Source organism: Gigantopelta aegis, chromosome 10 (assembly GCF_016097555.1).
Source record: "Gigantopelta aegis isolate Gae_Host chromosome 10, Gae_host_genome, whole genome shotgun sequence".
In the NCBI taxonomy this organism is placed as follows: Eukaryota; Metazoa; Mollusca; class Gastropoda; order Neomphalida; family Peltospiridae; genus Gigantopelta; species Gigantopelta aegis.
The window spans coordinates 83,456,762-83,476,467 of NC_054708.1; the positions used below are offsets into that span (position 1 = coordinate 83,456,762).

Genomic DNA, 19,706 nt, shown 5'->3' on the forward strand with positions numbered 1-19,706 from the left:
TCTACATACTAGTATATAGCTGAGTACACACTCCCAACTGACAGTAAATATCTTTAGGAGTATCATTAAATTTTTTGTTTATTATGACATATTGGATTTATATAAAATTGTATACAACATATATGCCTTATGAGGTGTACATTATATTAGGTTGCACTGTAGAAACAACAGTTTCAGTGGAGTTGTCAGTTTATGTCAGAATACACCAGATCCTGGTTGTCATTATACCACATAGCTGGACAATTTTTGAAAAATGATTGTTATCAGTATAGGTAGTACTAAACCAAATAACTTCCGGCTGGGTCAAAGTTTGAGGTACACCGAACTTTTGATAGAGAAGTTAACACAACAAGTCCTGTGATTGGTGATAAATATGAGTGTGTTGTTTGTAAAAAAAATAGTTTTATTTGGGCAAAAAATGTATGCAATTTTATTTCATATAGTACCACTGTGTCAAGTAGTCTTGTGCTTGAAAAATGTATGAGGTACCTGTAAAAAACAGTACTCAAATTTTGTGCGGAACTATGGTAGTCATAGACGCTACACGTTATCTCTGAAATGAGCAGCTTGATCCCTATTTGTTTCGGATTCACATTAAGGGTGAGGAGTGGTAGTATTTATATTCTTGGTGTTTATTTCGATTAATACGCTGCAAGCAGGAGTTTTAGCCACATATGTTACTATTGTCGTAGTATACACCATGCTATACGTTTTGTGTACGTGTATTTATTTATGCACCGGCCTCGGTGGCGTCGTGGTTAGGCCATCGGTCTACAGGCTGGTAGGTACTCTGTTCGGATCCCAGTCGAGGCATGGGATTTTTAATCCAGATACCGACTCCAAACCCTGAGTGAGTGCTCCTTAAGGCTCTGTGGGTAGGTGTAAACCACTTGCACCGACCAGTGATCCATAACTGGTTCAACAAAGGCCATGGTTTGTGCTATCCTGCCTGTGGGAAGCGCAAATAAAAGATCCATTGCTGCTAATCGGAAAGAGTAGCCCATGTAGTGGCGACAGCGGGTTTCCTCTCAAAATATGTGTGGTCCTTAACCATATGTCTGACGCCATATAACCGTAAATAAAATGTGTTGAGTGCGTCGTTAAATAAAACATTTCTTTCTTTCTTTCTTTTTCTTTCTTTCTTTATGCAATAAATTAAACTTTCTTCTTCGTCTTAAATAAACCACGGTAGAAAAAGATAGAGTGAAAAGTAGCCGCTGTATACAGGTTGCTACTTTTAAAGGTCTCACACATTGTTTGTTGTTGTTGGATTTTTGTTTTGTTTACCATCTTTACTGTTAATTACTGGATGTGTGCCCTATAGTTTACTGCAACTCAACTTTCGACATTTCGCCTTTGTCATACATGATAACATGTAACGTGGGCAATTATATGCATTCTACAGTCACAATGTCTTATTTAGTAGATATGTCGGACTGAATCGGTACTAACGTCCGTGAAGGTGTGAAGTTTACGTATTTTCTGTGCCATGTCGGTGACATTTGAAATATCCCTTTAATAGAACGTTATACATTTAATGTGGCCACGGAATACAAATATCTTAGCCATTTGAGATCTAATTTAGGTGGTGCTGGCCGCATTAAAATGATAGTCGCTTAGAACAGGACACTTAACACAGAAAATCGTTCGTTAAGAATACAAGTGGCCACTTAAGACAGGTGGCTGCTGGATACAAGTGGTCGCTTGGAGCAGGTTATTTTACACGTTTTACTTGTTTGTAAAAGAATTAAAACCTATTCGTTGCCTCCATAAAATGAACACACCATCAATTGACTCTAACTCTGACTCTAAGTAATTTCATTAGCTAATTTGCACATTCCATTTACCCAAAATGGTAGCTATGTGACACGAACGGCCATTAGGTATTCAAGCACCGACTCCAAAAAGACATACCTTTCTGAAGTCCACGTACATATATTTCACGTTTTAAGCCATAAAACTTTGTTTTACCGTATATTCATAAATTGTTGTAAGCTATTTTGAGGTTTCGTGACGCTGTTTTCTTCACCTTGACGTCGCAGATACACAAAGAAGTGACAGACTGCCACATGTAAATGTCCCTAAGCCCCTGGCGATAACAAGACTTACGTACCATGCTGACATTTCGACGCAAGCCAGACTCCAGCCGAACAGACAAAACAGCCCTCGTTGGCAACACACTCGGTCTTGTCCGACAACATGAAGTCGTCGGTGGGCGACACGGGAATGTCTGGCCCAATCAAAGGGTCTTTGCAGACAGCAGGTTCGTGATTGACGGGTGCGTTGCAACCATTCTCGTTCTTGCCCATGCCCTGTAAGAAAAGGGATATTTTTATAGGTTGTTCTATAACACGAAACAAAGAATAAGAAAAAAAATGAAGAAAAAATATCCCATAGGCGACAGTGTTAACGTATGTAGTTAAAAATACTATATGCTATAGATCAACCAAATTATGATCCATAAATATGAATAGTACAATCCTTGCGGCAAAGTGGAACCTTTCAGTGCTCATTGTTGATATAACAAGATGATTGTCCTTTGTGTTAAAAAATCCCCAATTAGTTTAAGAACGATATGGCAGTACTTAAGGTTACATGTACTCCCACACGTTTCATGAACAAGGCCACTTGATGCTGTGTTACACGATGAAGTAAAACTACATACATTTATTGCTCAGATAAAACACATTTTCTGACAGCAGACACTGTCACATATATCATCGATCACAGGACTGGTAGTGTTAACTACTCTATTAAAAGTTAAGCGCACTTCGAACTTTGACCCAGTCGGAAATTATTTGGTATAGTGCTACTTAAGATATGATGATATAAAGACCATAGGCAGAAACTGTTATACATGTTTGCGCATATGCGTAGCTAACATTTGCACAGTATACTATTTCAATATTTAAGTATTTATAATTTTTTGCACATTATAAAAAAAAAGACATACATTAAATAATACATCCAAAATTTTTGATGTCATAATATCTATAAAGGTTTGCAATGAATAACTAGCCAGATGCGAGGTCGGTCTGGGATCAATCCTCGTCGGTGGGCCAATTGAGCTATTTCTCATTCCAGCCAGTGCACCACGACTGGTATATCAAAGGCCGTGGTATGCTTTTTAAATTTATTGTCCCCAGACACAAGTATGACAGTGTCAGGGTTGGGGGCCCTGATTTCACAACATGTAAAAATTACCAAATGTTTGACATCCAATAGCAAATTATTGATAAATCAATGTGCTCCACTGGTGTCGATGAACAAACAAAACTAATAATCTTCAATAATTTTACAGTAACATGTACTACGCCATACTTCTGAACCATAACATAACATTGGAGTTACCATTATCTTAAATAGACATTTACAAGGAATATCACCAAATGTCTTTTGACATCTATATAAAAGCCACCATGGCGTTTGTGTTACCTTGTGCTGCAAGAAAGGTTTGAGTTTTAGTCCATATTAGTCTTGGTGTAAACATAATACCTAAATATCTATAATATGAGACAACCTCAATACTATTTCCATTAAAACAACTTTTTTCATGCTTCTGTAGAGGACCCCCATTTAAAAAACCCAATAACCTTATTAGTCTTTCTTAAATTCACAGTCATACCACATAGGTGACATACTGAATAGCTATTTGTTATCTACCATGTATTAATATTTCAATGCTTGGTGGACAGCGAGAGATATACACGTGTAGAAACCCACTGTCACAACACAGGCTACTTCCTATAGAAAGTAGCATGACGTCTTTAATAGGCTGTTTTGCATAATGTGGACAATAAATAGCACGATGTAAGATGGCGAATAAAGCGCCACACCGTGTCTGGACTCATAAAACCCACTGTCACAACACAGGCTACTTCCTATAGAAAGTAGCATGACGTCTTTAATAGGCTGTTTTGCATAATGTGGACAATAAATAGCACGATGTAAGATGGCGAATAAACCGCCACACCGTGTCTGGACTCATAAAACCCACTGTCACAACACAGGCTACTTCCTATAGAAAGTAGCATGACGTCTTTAATAGGCTGTTTTGCATAATGTGGACAATAAATAGCACGATGTAAGATGGCGAATAAACCGCCACACCGTGTCTGGACTCATAAAACCCACTGTCACAACACAGGCTACTTCCTATAGAAAGTAGCATGACGTCTTTAACAGGCTGTTTTGCATAATGTGGACAATAAATCGCACGATGTAAGATGGCGAATAAACCGCCACACCGTGTCTGGACTCATAAAACCCACTGTCACAACACAGGCTACTTCCTATAGAAAGTAGCATGACGTCTTTAATAGGCTGTTTTGCATAATGTGGACATAAATAGCACGATGTAAGATGACGAATAAAGCGCCACACCGTGTCTGGACTCATAAAACCCACTGTCACAACACAGGCTACTTCCTATAGAAAGTAGCATGACGTCTTTAATAGGCTGTTTTGCATAATGTGGACAATAAATAGCACGATGTAAGATGGCGAATAAACCGCCACACCGTGTCTGGACTCATAAAACCCACTGTCACAACACAGGCTACTTCCTATAGAAAGTAGCATGACGTCTTTAATAGGCTGTTTTGCACTCATAAAACCCACTGTCACAACACAGGCTACTTCCTATAGAAAGTAGCATGACGTCTTTAATAGGCTGTTTTGCATAATGTGGACATAAATCGCACGATGTAAGATGGCGAATAAAGCGCCACACCGTGTCTGGACTCATAAAACCCACTGTCACAACACAGGCTACTTCCTATAGAAAGTAGCATGACGTCTTTAATAGGCTTTTTTGCATGATGTGGACATAAATCGCACGATGTAAGATGGCGAATAAAGCGCCACACCGTGTCTGGACTCATAAAACCCACTGTCACAACACAGGCTACTTCCTATAGAAAGTAGCATGACGTCTTTAATAGGCTTTTTTGCATGATGTGGACAATAAATAGCACGATGTAAGATGGCGAATAAAGCGCCACACCGTGTCTGGACTCATAAAACCCACTGTCACAACACAGGCTACTTCCTATAGAAAGTAGCATGACGTCTTTAATAGGCTGTTTTGCATAATGTGGACAATAAATAGCACGATGTAAGATGGCGAATAAACCGCCACACCGTGTCTGGACTCATAAAACCCACTGTCACAACACAGGCTACTTCCTATAGAAAGTAGCATGACGTCTTTAATAGGCTGTTTTGCATAATGTGGACAATAAATAGCACGATGTAAGATGGCGAATAAACCGCCACACCGTGTCTGGACTCATAAAACCCACTGTCACAACACAGGCTACTTCCTATAGAAAGTAGCATGACGTCTTTAACAGGCTGTTTTGCATAATGTGGACAATAAATCGCACGATGTAAGATGGCGAATAAACCGCCACACCGTGTCTGGACTCATAAAACCCACTGTCACAACACAGGCTACTTCCTATAGAAAGTAGCATGACGTCTTTAATAGGCTGTTTTGCATAATGTGGACATAAATAGCACGATGTAAGATGACGAATAAAGCGCCACACCGTGTCTGGACTCATAAAACCCACTGTCACAACACAGGCTACTTCCTATAGAAAGTAGCATGACGTCTTTAATAGGCTGTTTTGCATAATGTGGACAATAAATAGCACGATGTAAGATGGCGAATAAACCGCCACACCGTGTCTGGACTCATAAAACCCACTGTCACAACACAGGCTACTTCCTATAGAAAGTAGCATGAGTCGTCTTAATAGGCTGTTTTGCACTCATAAAACCCACTGTCACAACACAGGCTACTTCCTATAGAAAGTAGCATGACGTCTTTAATAGGCTGTTTTGCATAATGTAGACATAAATCGCACGATGTAAGATGGCGAATAAAGCGCCACACCGTGTCTGGACTCATAAAACCCACTGTCACAACACAGGCTACTTCCTATAGAAAGTAGCATGACGTCTTTAATAGGCTTTTTTGCATGATGTGGACATAAATCGCACGATGTAAGATGGCGAATAAAGCGCCACACCGTGTCTGGACTCATAAAACCCACTGTCACAACACAGGCTACTTCCTATAGAAAGTAGCATGACGTCTTTAATAGGCTTTTTTGCATGATGTGGACAATAAATAGCACGATGTAAGATGGCGAATAAAGCGCCACACCGTGTCTGGACTCATAAAACCCACTGTCACAACACAGGCTACTTCCTATAGAAAGTAGCATGACGTCTTTAATAGGCTTTTTTGCATAATGTGGACAATAAATAGCACGATGTAAGATGGCGAATAAAGCGCCACACCGTGTCTGGACTCATAAAACCCACTGTCACAACACAGGCTACTTCCTATAGAAAGTAGCATGACGTCTTTAATAGGCTGTTTTGCATAATGTGGACAATAAATAGCACGATGTAAGATGGCGAATAAACCGCCACACCGTGTCTGGACTCATAAAACCCACCGTCACAACACAGGCTACTTCCTACAGAAAGTAGCATGACGTCTTTAATAGGCTGTTTTGCATAATGTGGACAATAAATAGCACGATGTAAGATGGCGAATAAAGCGCCACACCGTGTCTGGACTCATAAAACCCACTGTCACAACACAGGCTACTTCCTATAGAAAGTAGCATGACGTCTTTAATAGGCTGTTTTGCATAATGTGGACAATAAATAGCACGATGTAAGATGGCGAATAAAGCGCCACACCGTGTCTGGACTCATAAAACCCACTGTCACAACACAGGCTACTTCCTATAGAAAGTAGCATGACGTCTTTAATAGGCTGTTTTGCATAATGTGGACAATAAATAGCACGATGTAAGATGGCGAATAAAGCGCCACACCGTGTCTGGACTCATAAAACCCACTGTCACAACACAGGCTACTTCCTATAGAAAGTAGCATGACGTCTTTAATAGGCTGTTTTGCATAATGTGGACAATAAATAGCACGATGTAAGATGGCGAATAAAGCGCCACACCGTGTCTGGACTCATAAAACCCACTGTCACAACACAGGCTACTTCCTATAGAAAGTAGCATGACGTCTTTAATAGGCTGTTTTGCATAATGTGGACAATAAATAGCACGATGTAAGATGGCGAATAAACCGCCACACCGTGTCTGGACTCATAAAACCCACTGTCACAACACAGGCTACTTCCTACAGAAAGTAGCATGACGTCTTTAATAGGCTGTTTTGCATAATGTGGACAATAAATAGCACGATGTAAGATGGCGAATAAACCGCCACACCGTGTCTGGACTCATAAAACCCACTGTCACAACACAGGCTACTTCCTACAGAAAGTAGCATGACGTCTTTAATAGGCTGTTTTGCATAATGTGGACAATAAATAGCACGATGTAAGATGGCGAATAAAGCGCCACACCGTGTCTGGACTCATGAAACCCACTGTCACAACACAGGCTACTTCGTATAGAAAGTAGCATGACGTCTTTAATAGGCTGTTTTGCATAATGTGGACAATAAATAGCACGATGTAAGATGGCGAATAAAGCGCCACACCGTGTCTGGACTCATAAAACCCACTGTCACAACACAGGCTACTTCCTATAGAAAGTAGCATGACGTCTTTAATAGGCTGTTTTGCATAATGTGGACAATAAATAGCACGATGTAAGATGGCGAATAAAGCGCCACACCGTGTCTGGACTCATAAAACCAGTCTTAGTGAAGTGGTGCTTAAACTCTCAATATTACAACTATAAGTGTTGTGTTCCAATCCCAGTATCAGCTCCCATCTACAGTCAGTTTGAACACTTCGACGTGGAAATGAAAGGCCACTACACCGACGTCTTACCAAATCAAATCCCACAGACGACAATACTAACATATGTGGCTAAAATTCCTACCTGCAGCGTATCATTCGACGTATACACTACGGATATAACTACTACTTCCTCTTAAGTTCACCTACAACCTTTACCCAACCGGAGGGGGCGGGACGTAGCCCAGTGGTAAAGCGTTCGCTTAATGCGCGGTCGGTCTAGGGTCGATCCCCGTCGGTGGACCCATTGGGCTATTTCTAGTGCTCCACAACTGGTGTAACAAAGGCCGTGGTATGTACTATCCTGTCTGTGGGATGGTGCATATAAAAAATCCCTTGCTGCTAATCGAGAAGAGTAGCCCATGCAGTGGCGTCAGCGGGTTTCCTCACTCAATATTTGTGTGGTCCTTAACCACATGTCTGACGCCATATAACCGTAAATAAAATGTGTTAAGTGCATCGTTAAATAAAACATTTTCATCCTTCCTTTACCCAGTCGGAAGTTGTTTCGTTTAGTACTACCTATAGGCACTAAACTGCGTTTCCATAGTTTAGAAGCTTTACTGACTTAAAACACAAGGACGTCTTCAGTTTTGTAACTTAACACATTGCTAATTATTTCAGCTTTCCCTTATTTGATACAATGCCTATGTCTATTTTTGTGCCCTGGTGTCGTTAAACATTGATTCATGCATTATTCATTCATTCATTCATGATTTCAGTTTCATACACTTTAGGTAAACGTATTTCGCACTCAACGCGGATTACCTTCAACAGCGACATTTTGGCAAAACCAAATACACGATGTATAATACATTTGACTAAAAAGAATAACATAATGCAAAACAAAACAAAAGAAATCAAACAAAGAAATAAACAAACTTGTAAATATAAAGAAACTTACCAGAAACATCATCGGATTGATTGAATTCATTTTATTCATCTGATTCATTGGATTCATCAGATTCATAATACTCATTGGATTCATTGCATTCATTGGATTCATTGCATTCATTGGATTCAAGACAGCATTTATAGCATTCGGTGGCACCACCAGTAAATATCCAATCAGCAATACTGTCAAGTAGTCCATTATCTGAAAAACGAATGAATGAATGAATGTTTAACGACACCCCAGCACAAAAATACACATCGGCTATTGGGTGTCACAAATAGTAAATATATGAAAATATTATTTAGATTTATTTATGTAAAACCACAGTGTAAGGAGCTGTGGGTGAAAAGTATAATACAATATATAAAATCAAGGTAAGTAAATTTCAAAACTTTGTATAGAAGTCAAAGTGTTTTAAAAACTTTATAATTAATTCTGGATGGAATTAATTAAAGAATGTATGAAACTTACTTTGTTGTACACCTCATTAGAAAGCATGACGCCAAAGCGAATATGCAATAATTACATTTATAGAGGTACAATCGAAAGAGAATGCTGTCAATTCACAAGTATTTAATTCACTTTATTTCGTTTTATGTTCACACTGACCAATACCGCATTATACAATCTCCATAGTAAAACCCTATCCTCCAGTCGACAGCTCCCCACGCACGCGCACACACAAACACACACACACAAACACGAAAAACTAAACGATATTGGAATGTTCGCAATTTTGTTGTATATTACCATAACAAAAAATACAACCCTCCCCAAAACAAACCCACAAACAGAACGCCAACCCAGAAGCAATAGCACGTTATTTCTAAGGGGTGTAAGCCATCATCAATAACTACATACCGGGTATATAACATTCTCAAGTAAACTGAATTTTATTTTTGGCGAATACTTAAAAGAAAGGCAATTGTTTTCATAAAAAAATGATGTTCTTATCATTGCATGCTCTTTGGGAGTTAGGAATATCCAAAACTTAAAAACAAAACCTAAAACATTTACTTACGTTTTGTTAAATTAAAAGATTTATAACAGTTTATCATTTTGTCAAATATCAGTAATGGTGCTATCAGTCGAATGCATGACGAGTCGATTTTAAACACAGCTCATTTGTCTTAGAATATATTTATAACTGCGATATTGTACCTCCAACAGGTCTGCAGTATATAGATAATATATCAAGTTTTTTCTTTTAACATTTGTTTTGTAAGTGTATGACTATTTGCTGAATAATCTATTTTGTATTTAAACACTGAAACCATCATAACTTTGCACTAATCATGCATCAAAATATATTTATTATGTTCCATATAATATTATCTTTGATAAATAAAGTCATTGCCGGTCTTAAAATTTTAACTTTAATTTTTATGTCATATTTCATATTTTGAACTTATCATAATATTGCCAACATATTGGTGTGTTTGGTTTTCGTACCTCAGGATTAGGGATATTACAAGAATGTAATATAGTAACTTTCATTTAAATTTCTTTAATTTTAAAGGGACATTCCTGAGTTTGCTACATTGTAAGATGTTTCCATCTAATAAAATATTTCTACGATTAAACTTACATATTAAATATATTTTCTTGTTTAGAACATCAGTGTCTGTATATTCAATGTGTTTCTGATCGTCTTATTATTTGTAAGAAGCCCAAACTGGAATTTGTCTTCAAATAATTTCGTACGTACGAAAAAAAATATGTTAGGAAATAAAATGAATATAACCTAGTACAAATATATTAGAACGATCAGAAACACGTTTAATAGACAGATGCTAATATTTTGAATGAATGAATGAATGTTTATCGACACCCCAGCACGAAAAATACATCGGCTATTGGGTGTCAAACTATGGTAACTACTAATATTTTATGCAGAAAAATATATTAGATATGCAATTACAATCGTTAAAAAGTTTCTGTTAGACAATAACATCTTTAAAACTGCAGCAAAGTCAGGAATGTCCCTTTAAGAACACCCTGTAACGTCGGCTCCAAATGTAACAGAAAAAATAACCTACGAGGGGATTCTTATTGTGATAGTCCAGCGTTCTACCGACTGAACTGATAGGAGAATTCCTACTAGCTACTGCCAATAGGAGCACTTTATACCAACACTACTACACATATTATGCATGTGGAGGTTGGATGCATGTGTGGTGTGTAGTTGATTGTATTTATTTAGTATGTTTGTACAGACACATTTCTATGTGTACATGCGTGTGTGTATACGTGCGGGTGAACAAACACGTTCTGTGTGTAAGTGTGAAAGGCTTAGTTTTCAAATGTAAGATAAGTATTCAACTTAACACACACACACACGTACGCACACTCGCACACACGCATACACACACACACACTTGTGTATGTATATCAATATATATATATATATATATATATATATATATATATATATATTTTAACATACATACATACATATGCATATTAGAAAGAAACATCAACAATATGTAACCACATCCAGCGACATTACTTCCCATTTAAACGTCAAATTTATTTGTGTTAATCCAGTACGTTAAAATAGATGAAACATCGACATATAATTAATTAATTAAAATGGAAAGGCAATAAGAAGAACATACCTGGCTAGGGTAGAAAACCCCACAAGGTGGGTTTCCCGTGCGCGCGAGAAACAGACGTGGTCAGACTGAGTCTTGCATGACTTAAATGAATTACTTAACACAACTGACTACATGATTTAGACCTCTCCGTCACAACCTAGTCATATAGCTGTACTATATAAATCACAGGGGAGTTGACTTTTTTCCGACAGGTGTGTGAATCACTTACTGCTGAACAGTAAAATGTAGCTCGAGTTTAATCATTTATAACTTATTTTGTTGGAGAACATCAACATTTAAAGTCAAAGTTTGTTTTGTCTTTGACGACACCACTTAGGCACATTAATTAATTAATAATCGGCTATTGGATGTCGAACATTTGGTAATTCTGACTCATTTTCTTCGGAGGAAATCAGCTACGTTTTTCCATTAGCAGCAAGGATTTTGTTTAGTGTTCGGTCCGAATATTCGAATATTCGCTCGCTAATTTATTTTTCGAAATATTCGAATAGTATTTTCAAGCATTCCGATATTTGTGTTTTGTTCAGGTCGTATGTCGAAAATGCAGATTCTTTTAATTCTAATATCGGTCCTGCATGCTGCTTGCCGCGTGCATTCCATTGGGAACATATAGCATGTCTCGACCTATTTAAGAAGAGTAGTGAGAGCATGCGAGTGGCTGAAATTCATAAAAAATTAAACGAATTACAACAAAAACGGAGCGATCAAATCATACAACAGCGGGTTTTTTTGGATATTACAAACACTTTACGGGTTAATTAAAAACGAAAATTTACTTCCAAACGTATTTGACGAGATTATCGTACCAAAATAGATACTGGATAACTAACCTGCGTACGCTACGCCAAACTATAAGATAACCCTAGAAAAAGGCAGATGGTTTAACGTTCCTAAAGAAAACATCCTAATTAAATTTTGTAGTCCTGATATTTGGGCGCATATTTGTTTTTGTCTGTTTGCGTCAAAAGGGAACCGACGAATTGGCATATTTTTTATAATAAATAATGATAAAATTTACATTAAAAAATAATGTTGAGTTTTAAACACATACCATCTCAAAGAAAACTTTCCACTAAAATTTCTATGTAAATAAAAAGTTTCTTAAAACATTACCATCAAATTATATAGATTAAATACAGGATGAAGCCAAGGTGCTAGGACAGCTAGGTAATCAATAATGCAGTACAAAGAGACTAAAGACAGAACTGTATATGCTTTACCTTCGCTGTTCCATAAGTTGTCTTCATACCTCTAAAAAATTACCTAACTTGTGCAATTTGGTCGTAATTTGTACAGAAACCTTTTTATTTACACTGGGGTTTTTTCCTTCAAATTTTGTTTATTTGAGTTGGTATGGGTTTAAAACTTTATAATATGTTTTTATATATACTACTCAAAAGAATTTAAGGGTCAAAAAGTTATAACCAAACAAGTTTCAGAGTGTATTAGATTGATGATGTAAACTACATCAAATTTTTTATTTATTGTTCCATATTTACAAAAAACCACAAATAAACGTGGATTTTACACATTAGAACATTCGTTTAATAGTGTGTGAATCCACTCCTGGCGCGAATACACTCGACACATCGTTGCCTCATGCTGTTGATCAGACGTCTGAAGAACTCTTGGGGAATGGCCTGCCACTCTGCCATAAGAAGTTGACCCAGATCATGAAGGTTGGCCGGAGGGGCATGGTTATCCCGAACTCTCCTGCCTAATTCGTCCCAGGCGTGCTCTATTGGGGCCAAGTCAGGCGAATATGCTGGCCAATCCATCCTGGCGATACCTTGTTGTCTGAGAAAGTCCGTTACCACCCTGGCGCGGTGGGGTCTGGCATTGTCATCCTGCAGAACTGCCCCGCCACCAATCTGCTGAAGGCCTGGGAGAACCAACGGCCGGATAATCTCATTCAGATAGCGGATTCCATTCAGATTGCCATCCACCACATATCCTCCACCACATATCCTGTGGTGGATAGAGATGCCGCCCCACACCATGACGCTGCCACCACCGAACCGGTGACGTTGTCTAACGTTAACGTCAGCGAAGCGCTCCCCAGGACGTCTGTAGACACGAACCCGACCGTCGTTGAACTGGAGACTAAACCGGGACTTATCAGTGAACACGTTGCCACCGCAGATAAAGCGTGCACCAGTGACGTCTGGCGTTCTGTGACGTGTTAGGAGTGGTGGTCGAACAGCCTGGCGACGGCAGCGTAGATTATTGGCTTTCAGATGATTGCGTATGGTTTGATCAGACACTCGAGTTCCAGTCACAGTCCGCAGATTGTCACGTAATCGGCGTGCAGTGGTTGTGCGTTGACGTAGAGCCATATTGGTGATGTAGCGGTCCTCTCTATTTGTAGTGTTTCGGGGTCTTCCCGAACGTGGACGATTTCGAACAGAATTCGTTGCTTGGTACCGTTGTCACAGTCGGCCAACGACACTCTGACTGACACCAAGTCTCAGAGCAACATTTCTTTGCGTATTGCCATCCTGAAGCCAAGCAATAGCCCTTCCTCGATCTTCGATAGTCAGTTGAAGTCGTACCATTGTCGAATTTGGAGTGTGCACCGTACACGAACGCAAGCTCCAATTATACGGAAATTCGGCATTGGAAACATGGAATACACGTGCAAAGCGTGCAAATGAAGCGCTTTGTGAAAAAGCAAGTTATGGGCACTTAGCAGACCTTTCGCTTTCGCCCTAATTTACGTGCAAATGTAAGCATGTTTTCGCCATTAGAACTAGTCGACAGTGTCAATGACAGTGGATTTTAATTCATTTATGGGTTGCTTAGACCCACTTTCGTCAAAATGGAACAATACTATGCGTGACATTATGGTCTAGCTAATATAATTGACATTCAGAAAATAATGTCGAAAATATCGTCTGACCCTTAAATTCTTTTGAGTAGTATATATACATTTTATATTACATTTTAAATATAGTTAAATATGGTTTTAATATGTAAATCCAAAAATGTTGGGGTTTTTTGTGATAGGATATATTTATTTAGTAATAATCTGAAACCTGTCTATTTATTTATTTATTATTTTATTACCCCTGCGCGTGCTGTAACCTCACCGTGGTGCTGGGGTGTAACATTCTCTTTGAGAATGGCCAATACAGCACACATTGAAATTTAGAGTAAAAGTCAGTATCTCTCTGTGATATTTGTATTTGTATTTTGCACAGTTCTTTACACTGTTTTTATTTATATCTTGAATTTTTCTGTTGATGTTGATCATCACCTTATTTGTTTCCATTACCATAGTTTGACACCCAATAGCCGATGTATTTTTCGTGCTGGGGTGTCGTTAAACATGCATTCATTCATTCATTCATTCATTTTATTATTTTATTATTTAATGTTTCCAATAAAACATACCTACCGTAAATGTTTATTAATCTAATAATAATATTATTTAAATAACGTAGCATGTGTTCATATGTTGACGAATGCATGAATATACACTTTAGTGATTTCAGGGGGTAACGTGTTTTAGTATATAAATAGTGTCCTGACCACGTGCTTATGGCAGATTATTTGTTATTTATAGATACATGAACATACTAATAATGCGGACTGATATGAAGTAGGACCCTTGTTCCATATATTGGTAAGAAATGTATTTCTATTGTATTTGACTTTAAATCAGTGTTTTATAAATTGGATGTTTTATAGAAAATATAATAATAATAATAATAATTATTATTATTATTATTATGCAATGACATATACGTTTCTGATCATGAATCATTTGAACATTTATAATACATATTTTTGATTATGTTAAACGTAGTATTTATAATGGCAACATTTTGTATTTCAGGGCTATATTTACATTTACATTTGCAGTGAATAATGAATGAATGAATGAATGAATGAATGTTTAACGACACCACAGCACGAAAAATACATCGGCTATTGGGTGTCAAACTATGGTAATGCAAACAAAGTGATGCCCCTGCGCGTGCTGTAACCTCACCGTGGTGCAGGGGTGTAACATTCTCTTTGAGAATGGCCAATACAGCACAAATTGAAGTTTAGAGTAAAATTCGGTGTCCGTAAAATTCTGTGATATTTGTATTTGTATTTTTGGCACAGTTCTTTACACTGATTTTGTTTAAACCTTGAATTTTTATATTGATGTTGATCATCACTTTATTTATTTGCATTACCATAGTTTGACACCCAATAGCCGATGTATTTTTCGTGCTGGGGTGTCATTAAACATTCATTCATTCATTCATTCATACAAAGTGATGATTAACATCAATACAAACATTCAAGACCTAAACAAAAACAGTGCAAAAACACAAATATCACAGAATTTTACAGATACTGAATTTTAACTTTGTGCTGTATTGGCCATTCTCAAAGAGAATGTTACACCCCTGCACCACGTAGAGGTTACAGCACGCGCAGGGGTTGCAGTGAATAAATCCAAGTGCCAACACACCTGCAGTTTGTGTTAACTCTACACCAACCCCCCACCTACAGAATTTAAACGCTTTTTTATCTTTAAATACAACATTAATGAGCAGTGGCTAGACATTCAGTGAGCTTAGCTAGAATTGTTAACTGTTTTGTGATTTAGCGATTATTGTGGACGTATAAATTTATGACTTTTACAAGCACGGGGCGGCTTTTCGGTTCTAAATTATGGGGCCAATCCAGGGGACAGTGACTATGACGGTCACCGATCCCGGGGACAGTGCCTGCGGCGGTCGCCGATCTTGTTCAAATATTATCGAAACCAGCCAGGTTACAAATCAGTTGAGATTCTTGGTCTAAATAGCGAATTGGAAAGAATCCATTGGCTTAACCGGGATTTTATGGGAGTGGCGGCACCCACCCTGTCTTTTGCACGTGTTATTGAGTAACAAACAACTATAAAAGGGAAAAAACATGTATCATGCCCCCCCCCCCCCCCCCCCCCCCCCCCCCCCCCCCCCCCCATGTCAGCGTAAGAAGCCTGATACTGCCACAAAGGCTACATCTTTATATATGCATTTTCCCAGAGAGAAAGTAGCACATACCATGGCATTTAATATACCAGTCGTGGCACACTGGTTTGAGCGGTAAATCTACGAACTGGCCTGCCCGACGACAAGGATCGATCTTCCGACCCATAGCACTTCAATGAATGAATGAATTTTTAACAACACCTCAGCACGAAACATACATCTCGCATCCCCACAAAGTGTGGTGACCATACAAATCCACCATAATTATAAAAGACGTAGGGAGCTGGTCCAGAAAAAATTTGAAGGTCCCTAGGATTAAAATTACGAGGTGGCGAGTAAACTGAACACAGAGTAATAGTTTTATGAGCTGTAACTTTTACAGCCACAACTTGTAAAGTAGTATTTAATCTTTCTATACTCTGAGGAATATTTTCAATAACAAGAATGGAAACACCCCCAGATGCCCTATTATTAGTTTTCTAAAACTTGTGATAGAGGTTAAATCCTATTATTGTAATATTATCAGTGTCCTTCAGGAAAGTTTCCTGAAGACACACTGCAAGAGGATCATGTTTCTGAATGACTGGATTAGTCATTAGGAGGAAGTATGGGAGTGATCTTGGGCTTTGATGCTTATCGTTGAGATTTTGAATGCTCATATGACGAGATTTCCATCGCATCATCCAAAACTAGTCTGAATCAAATGTTGTTCAAACGTTTTCAGCCGTCCAGAACAGCTATCCTTATGTTTAGATTTATTTATTTTTAGCCTGAGGGACACTGGGGTCTGGTACCCCAGAAGTGTGACCTACTTGACTGGCTAGTGATAGACACATGCTGGGTCTTGTGCTTTGTTAGCTTTTACAGTCTGCTTTTCTTCTTTTTGAATATCAGAAAGTTTTTTAAAATATATTTTGGCTCATCATAACGCCATGTCAAATCCATGGTGGTAGCCACACTCTTGGTGGAAACCTTAACAACAGCCGCATTAGACATTTTCTGAACCTTCATTTGTTGAACCTTAACAACAGCCGCATTAGACATTTCTCCATTTTCCACCTCGCACACTTACGCGAGTATGCAAAGTGATTCCCCTTGCAGTTACCACATGTGATATCAAGTGTACATGTCTTACTGCCGTTATCAAACTGAGCACAACAAAGCACAGGTCAGCCGACCACGACAAGAATTATGACCATGGCCAAACTTCTGGCACCTGAAACACCTCAAGAGGTTAAGAATATAACGCTCAACAGGTATGTTGAGATACTCGACCTTAATCGATGCTGGTAGAGTGGGTGTGTTAAAAGTCAAAATGAAAGTATCCGTCGGAACAAGCTCATCATTCCAACGAGTCACAATCCTTTTGAATACTGTAAGATCTTGTTATGACAGATTGTCACAAATTTCTTCATCAGCAATACCCACAAGATCTCTCGACCGAATACCTCCCCCTTAGAAAAATTTAAGGAAGAATGTGGCACTAAAGTGAAGGCAACGTTACACAAGACTGTCGATTTCAGGAGACACTTAGAGTGACTCTCTATCGAACAAAGACCCATTTTTTTCATTTTGTTTCACTTTTTTTTTCAGCTATCAGCCAAGCCAACAAGCCCTTTTTGGATGGCAAAAGGAGACAACTTCTGCAAAACTCCATCATCAGCAGAACTGATAACAAGAAGACTTGGCAAAATCCATTAGTTGTAACCTTTGATTTTTAATGATGATGGAAAATCCGAAACCTCGATGTGGACCCTTTTTTGGGTCCCATCATATTGTGATAATTTGTTATTATCCATTAATAAAGTCTATTGTGATTCATCAACCATGCCCCCACCCACCACAGAGTCCAACAATGGGACACGAAGCTGCGGATAACCAGCAGACACTCATGCCAGGGATTCATGATTGATATACTTGGGCAACAGACACACGGTAAATCACCCAATTAACCATAGCCACAACCCCAAGAGCAACAAATACAAAATGTACATCAAACAATGTTTGTTCTTGACTGATAGAAACAAACCAAATGTTGTTTGCTGAAGAGCTTGGCGTGACCATCCGATTGATCAGGTCGGGACTATCTGACCACCCATCTGGCTGAACTTCAGGCCAAAGTGGTGTGTTGCCAGAAAACATATCTGTAGATATGCCCCCAACTCAACCACCAGGATCCCATCATCCAGCATTACGGAATGCACCCCACGGCCAACAAGCTGCCACCAAAGGGGAGTTACACCTGTGCACCACGGTGAGGTTACAGCTCGCGCAGGAGCATTAAGTTACATGCCTTTATTCAGAATATCTTGTTATAATAAATAATAGTAATAATAATACAACGCCACAACCCCCCCCCCCCCCTCCCCGCAAACCCTCAAAATAACGCGCATAGTGTTTCAATCCAGAGTATCCCCTGACTTGATAAAATAAACACATTGCACGTAAATGAATGAATGTTTGTTTAACGACACCCCAGCACAAAAATACATATCGGCTATTGGGTGTCACAAATGGTAAGTATATGAACATATTATTTATATATATTTATGTAAAACCACAGTGTAAGGAGCTGTGGGGGGACAGTATAATACAATATATAAAATCAAGTTAAGTATATCTTAAAATTTTGTATAGAAGTCGAAGTGTTTTAAAAACGTTACAATTAACATTGGATGGAACTTAAACGATTCCAAAACATTTGTTGCCAAATATATCATTTCTTGTCAGCTTGAGATGATCACGCTCCACCAAAATGTGCCGCACAGTCAGTGTACACACTGAGGAGGAGGGTCCTTCTTTAAAATACATAAATGCGTCAAATATGTATGGCCGATGCGGGCACGGCATAAGACTACTTCATCCTTCCTGCATTGCCTGTAGGATGACTACCAATCTCCCCGGACTGCCTTGACAGAACGAAGATTATTCGCAACCGCACCGTCCCAATCATCTTGCCAAGTCGAAAAGATATATTGGTTAATATGAAATTTAAAATCACTGTAGGGGACACCAACATAGACACGGGGCAAGTTTAAAGCAGACTTGGCAGCAACATCTTTATTGGCAATTGATAAAAAGACACACTTTCGTATCACCATCCCAACTATGGGATGCTCCAATTTCATGTACTGTAGAGCTTGAAGACACGAAAGTGAGTCTGTAAAAATAATATACTTGGATGCACATGAATCTTTAATCTTGGATGCACATGAATCTTTAATCTGTTCCAGGGCTTTAATGATTGCCCAACTTTCAGCAGTAAAGATTGATGCTGAATCGGGCAATCTCATGGAAATTATTGCGTCTGATGGAAAACTGTAGCACAAGCCACAGAATTCCCATCCCGTGATCCGTCTGTGTAAACAGGAATGTAATCACAATACCTCTCTTGGATTTCCATAAAATGT

At 38.6% G+C, this 19,706-nt stretch overlaps 1 protein-coding gene across 1 annotated transcript in view; it reads right to left on the reverse strand.

Annotated features, from left to right (window-relative positions):
- Positions 1-11,438, reverse strand: part of LOC121383861 — a 70,959-nt gene extending 59,521 nt beyond the window's left edge. Inside the window, exons 1-3 of the mRNA XM_041513959.1 lie at positions 11,321-11,438; positions 8,712-8,903; positions 2,114-2,312 (exon numbers count right to left, since the gene is read on the reverse strand). Coding sequence (XP_041369893.1) covers positions 2,114-2,312; positions 8,712-8,900 — 388 coding nt within the window. The 5' untranslated portion in view covers positions 8,901-8,903; positions 11,321-11,438. The remainder of the gene's footprint in view (positions 1-2,113; positions 2,313-8,711; positions 8,904-11,320) is intronic.
- Positions 11,439-19,706: the final 8,268 nt, after the last annotated feature.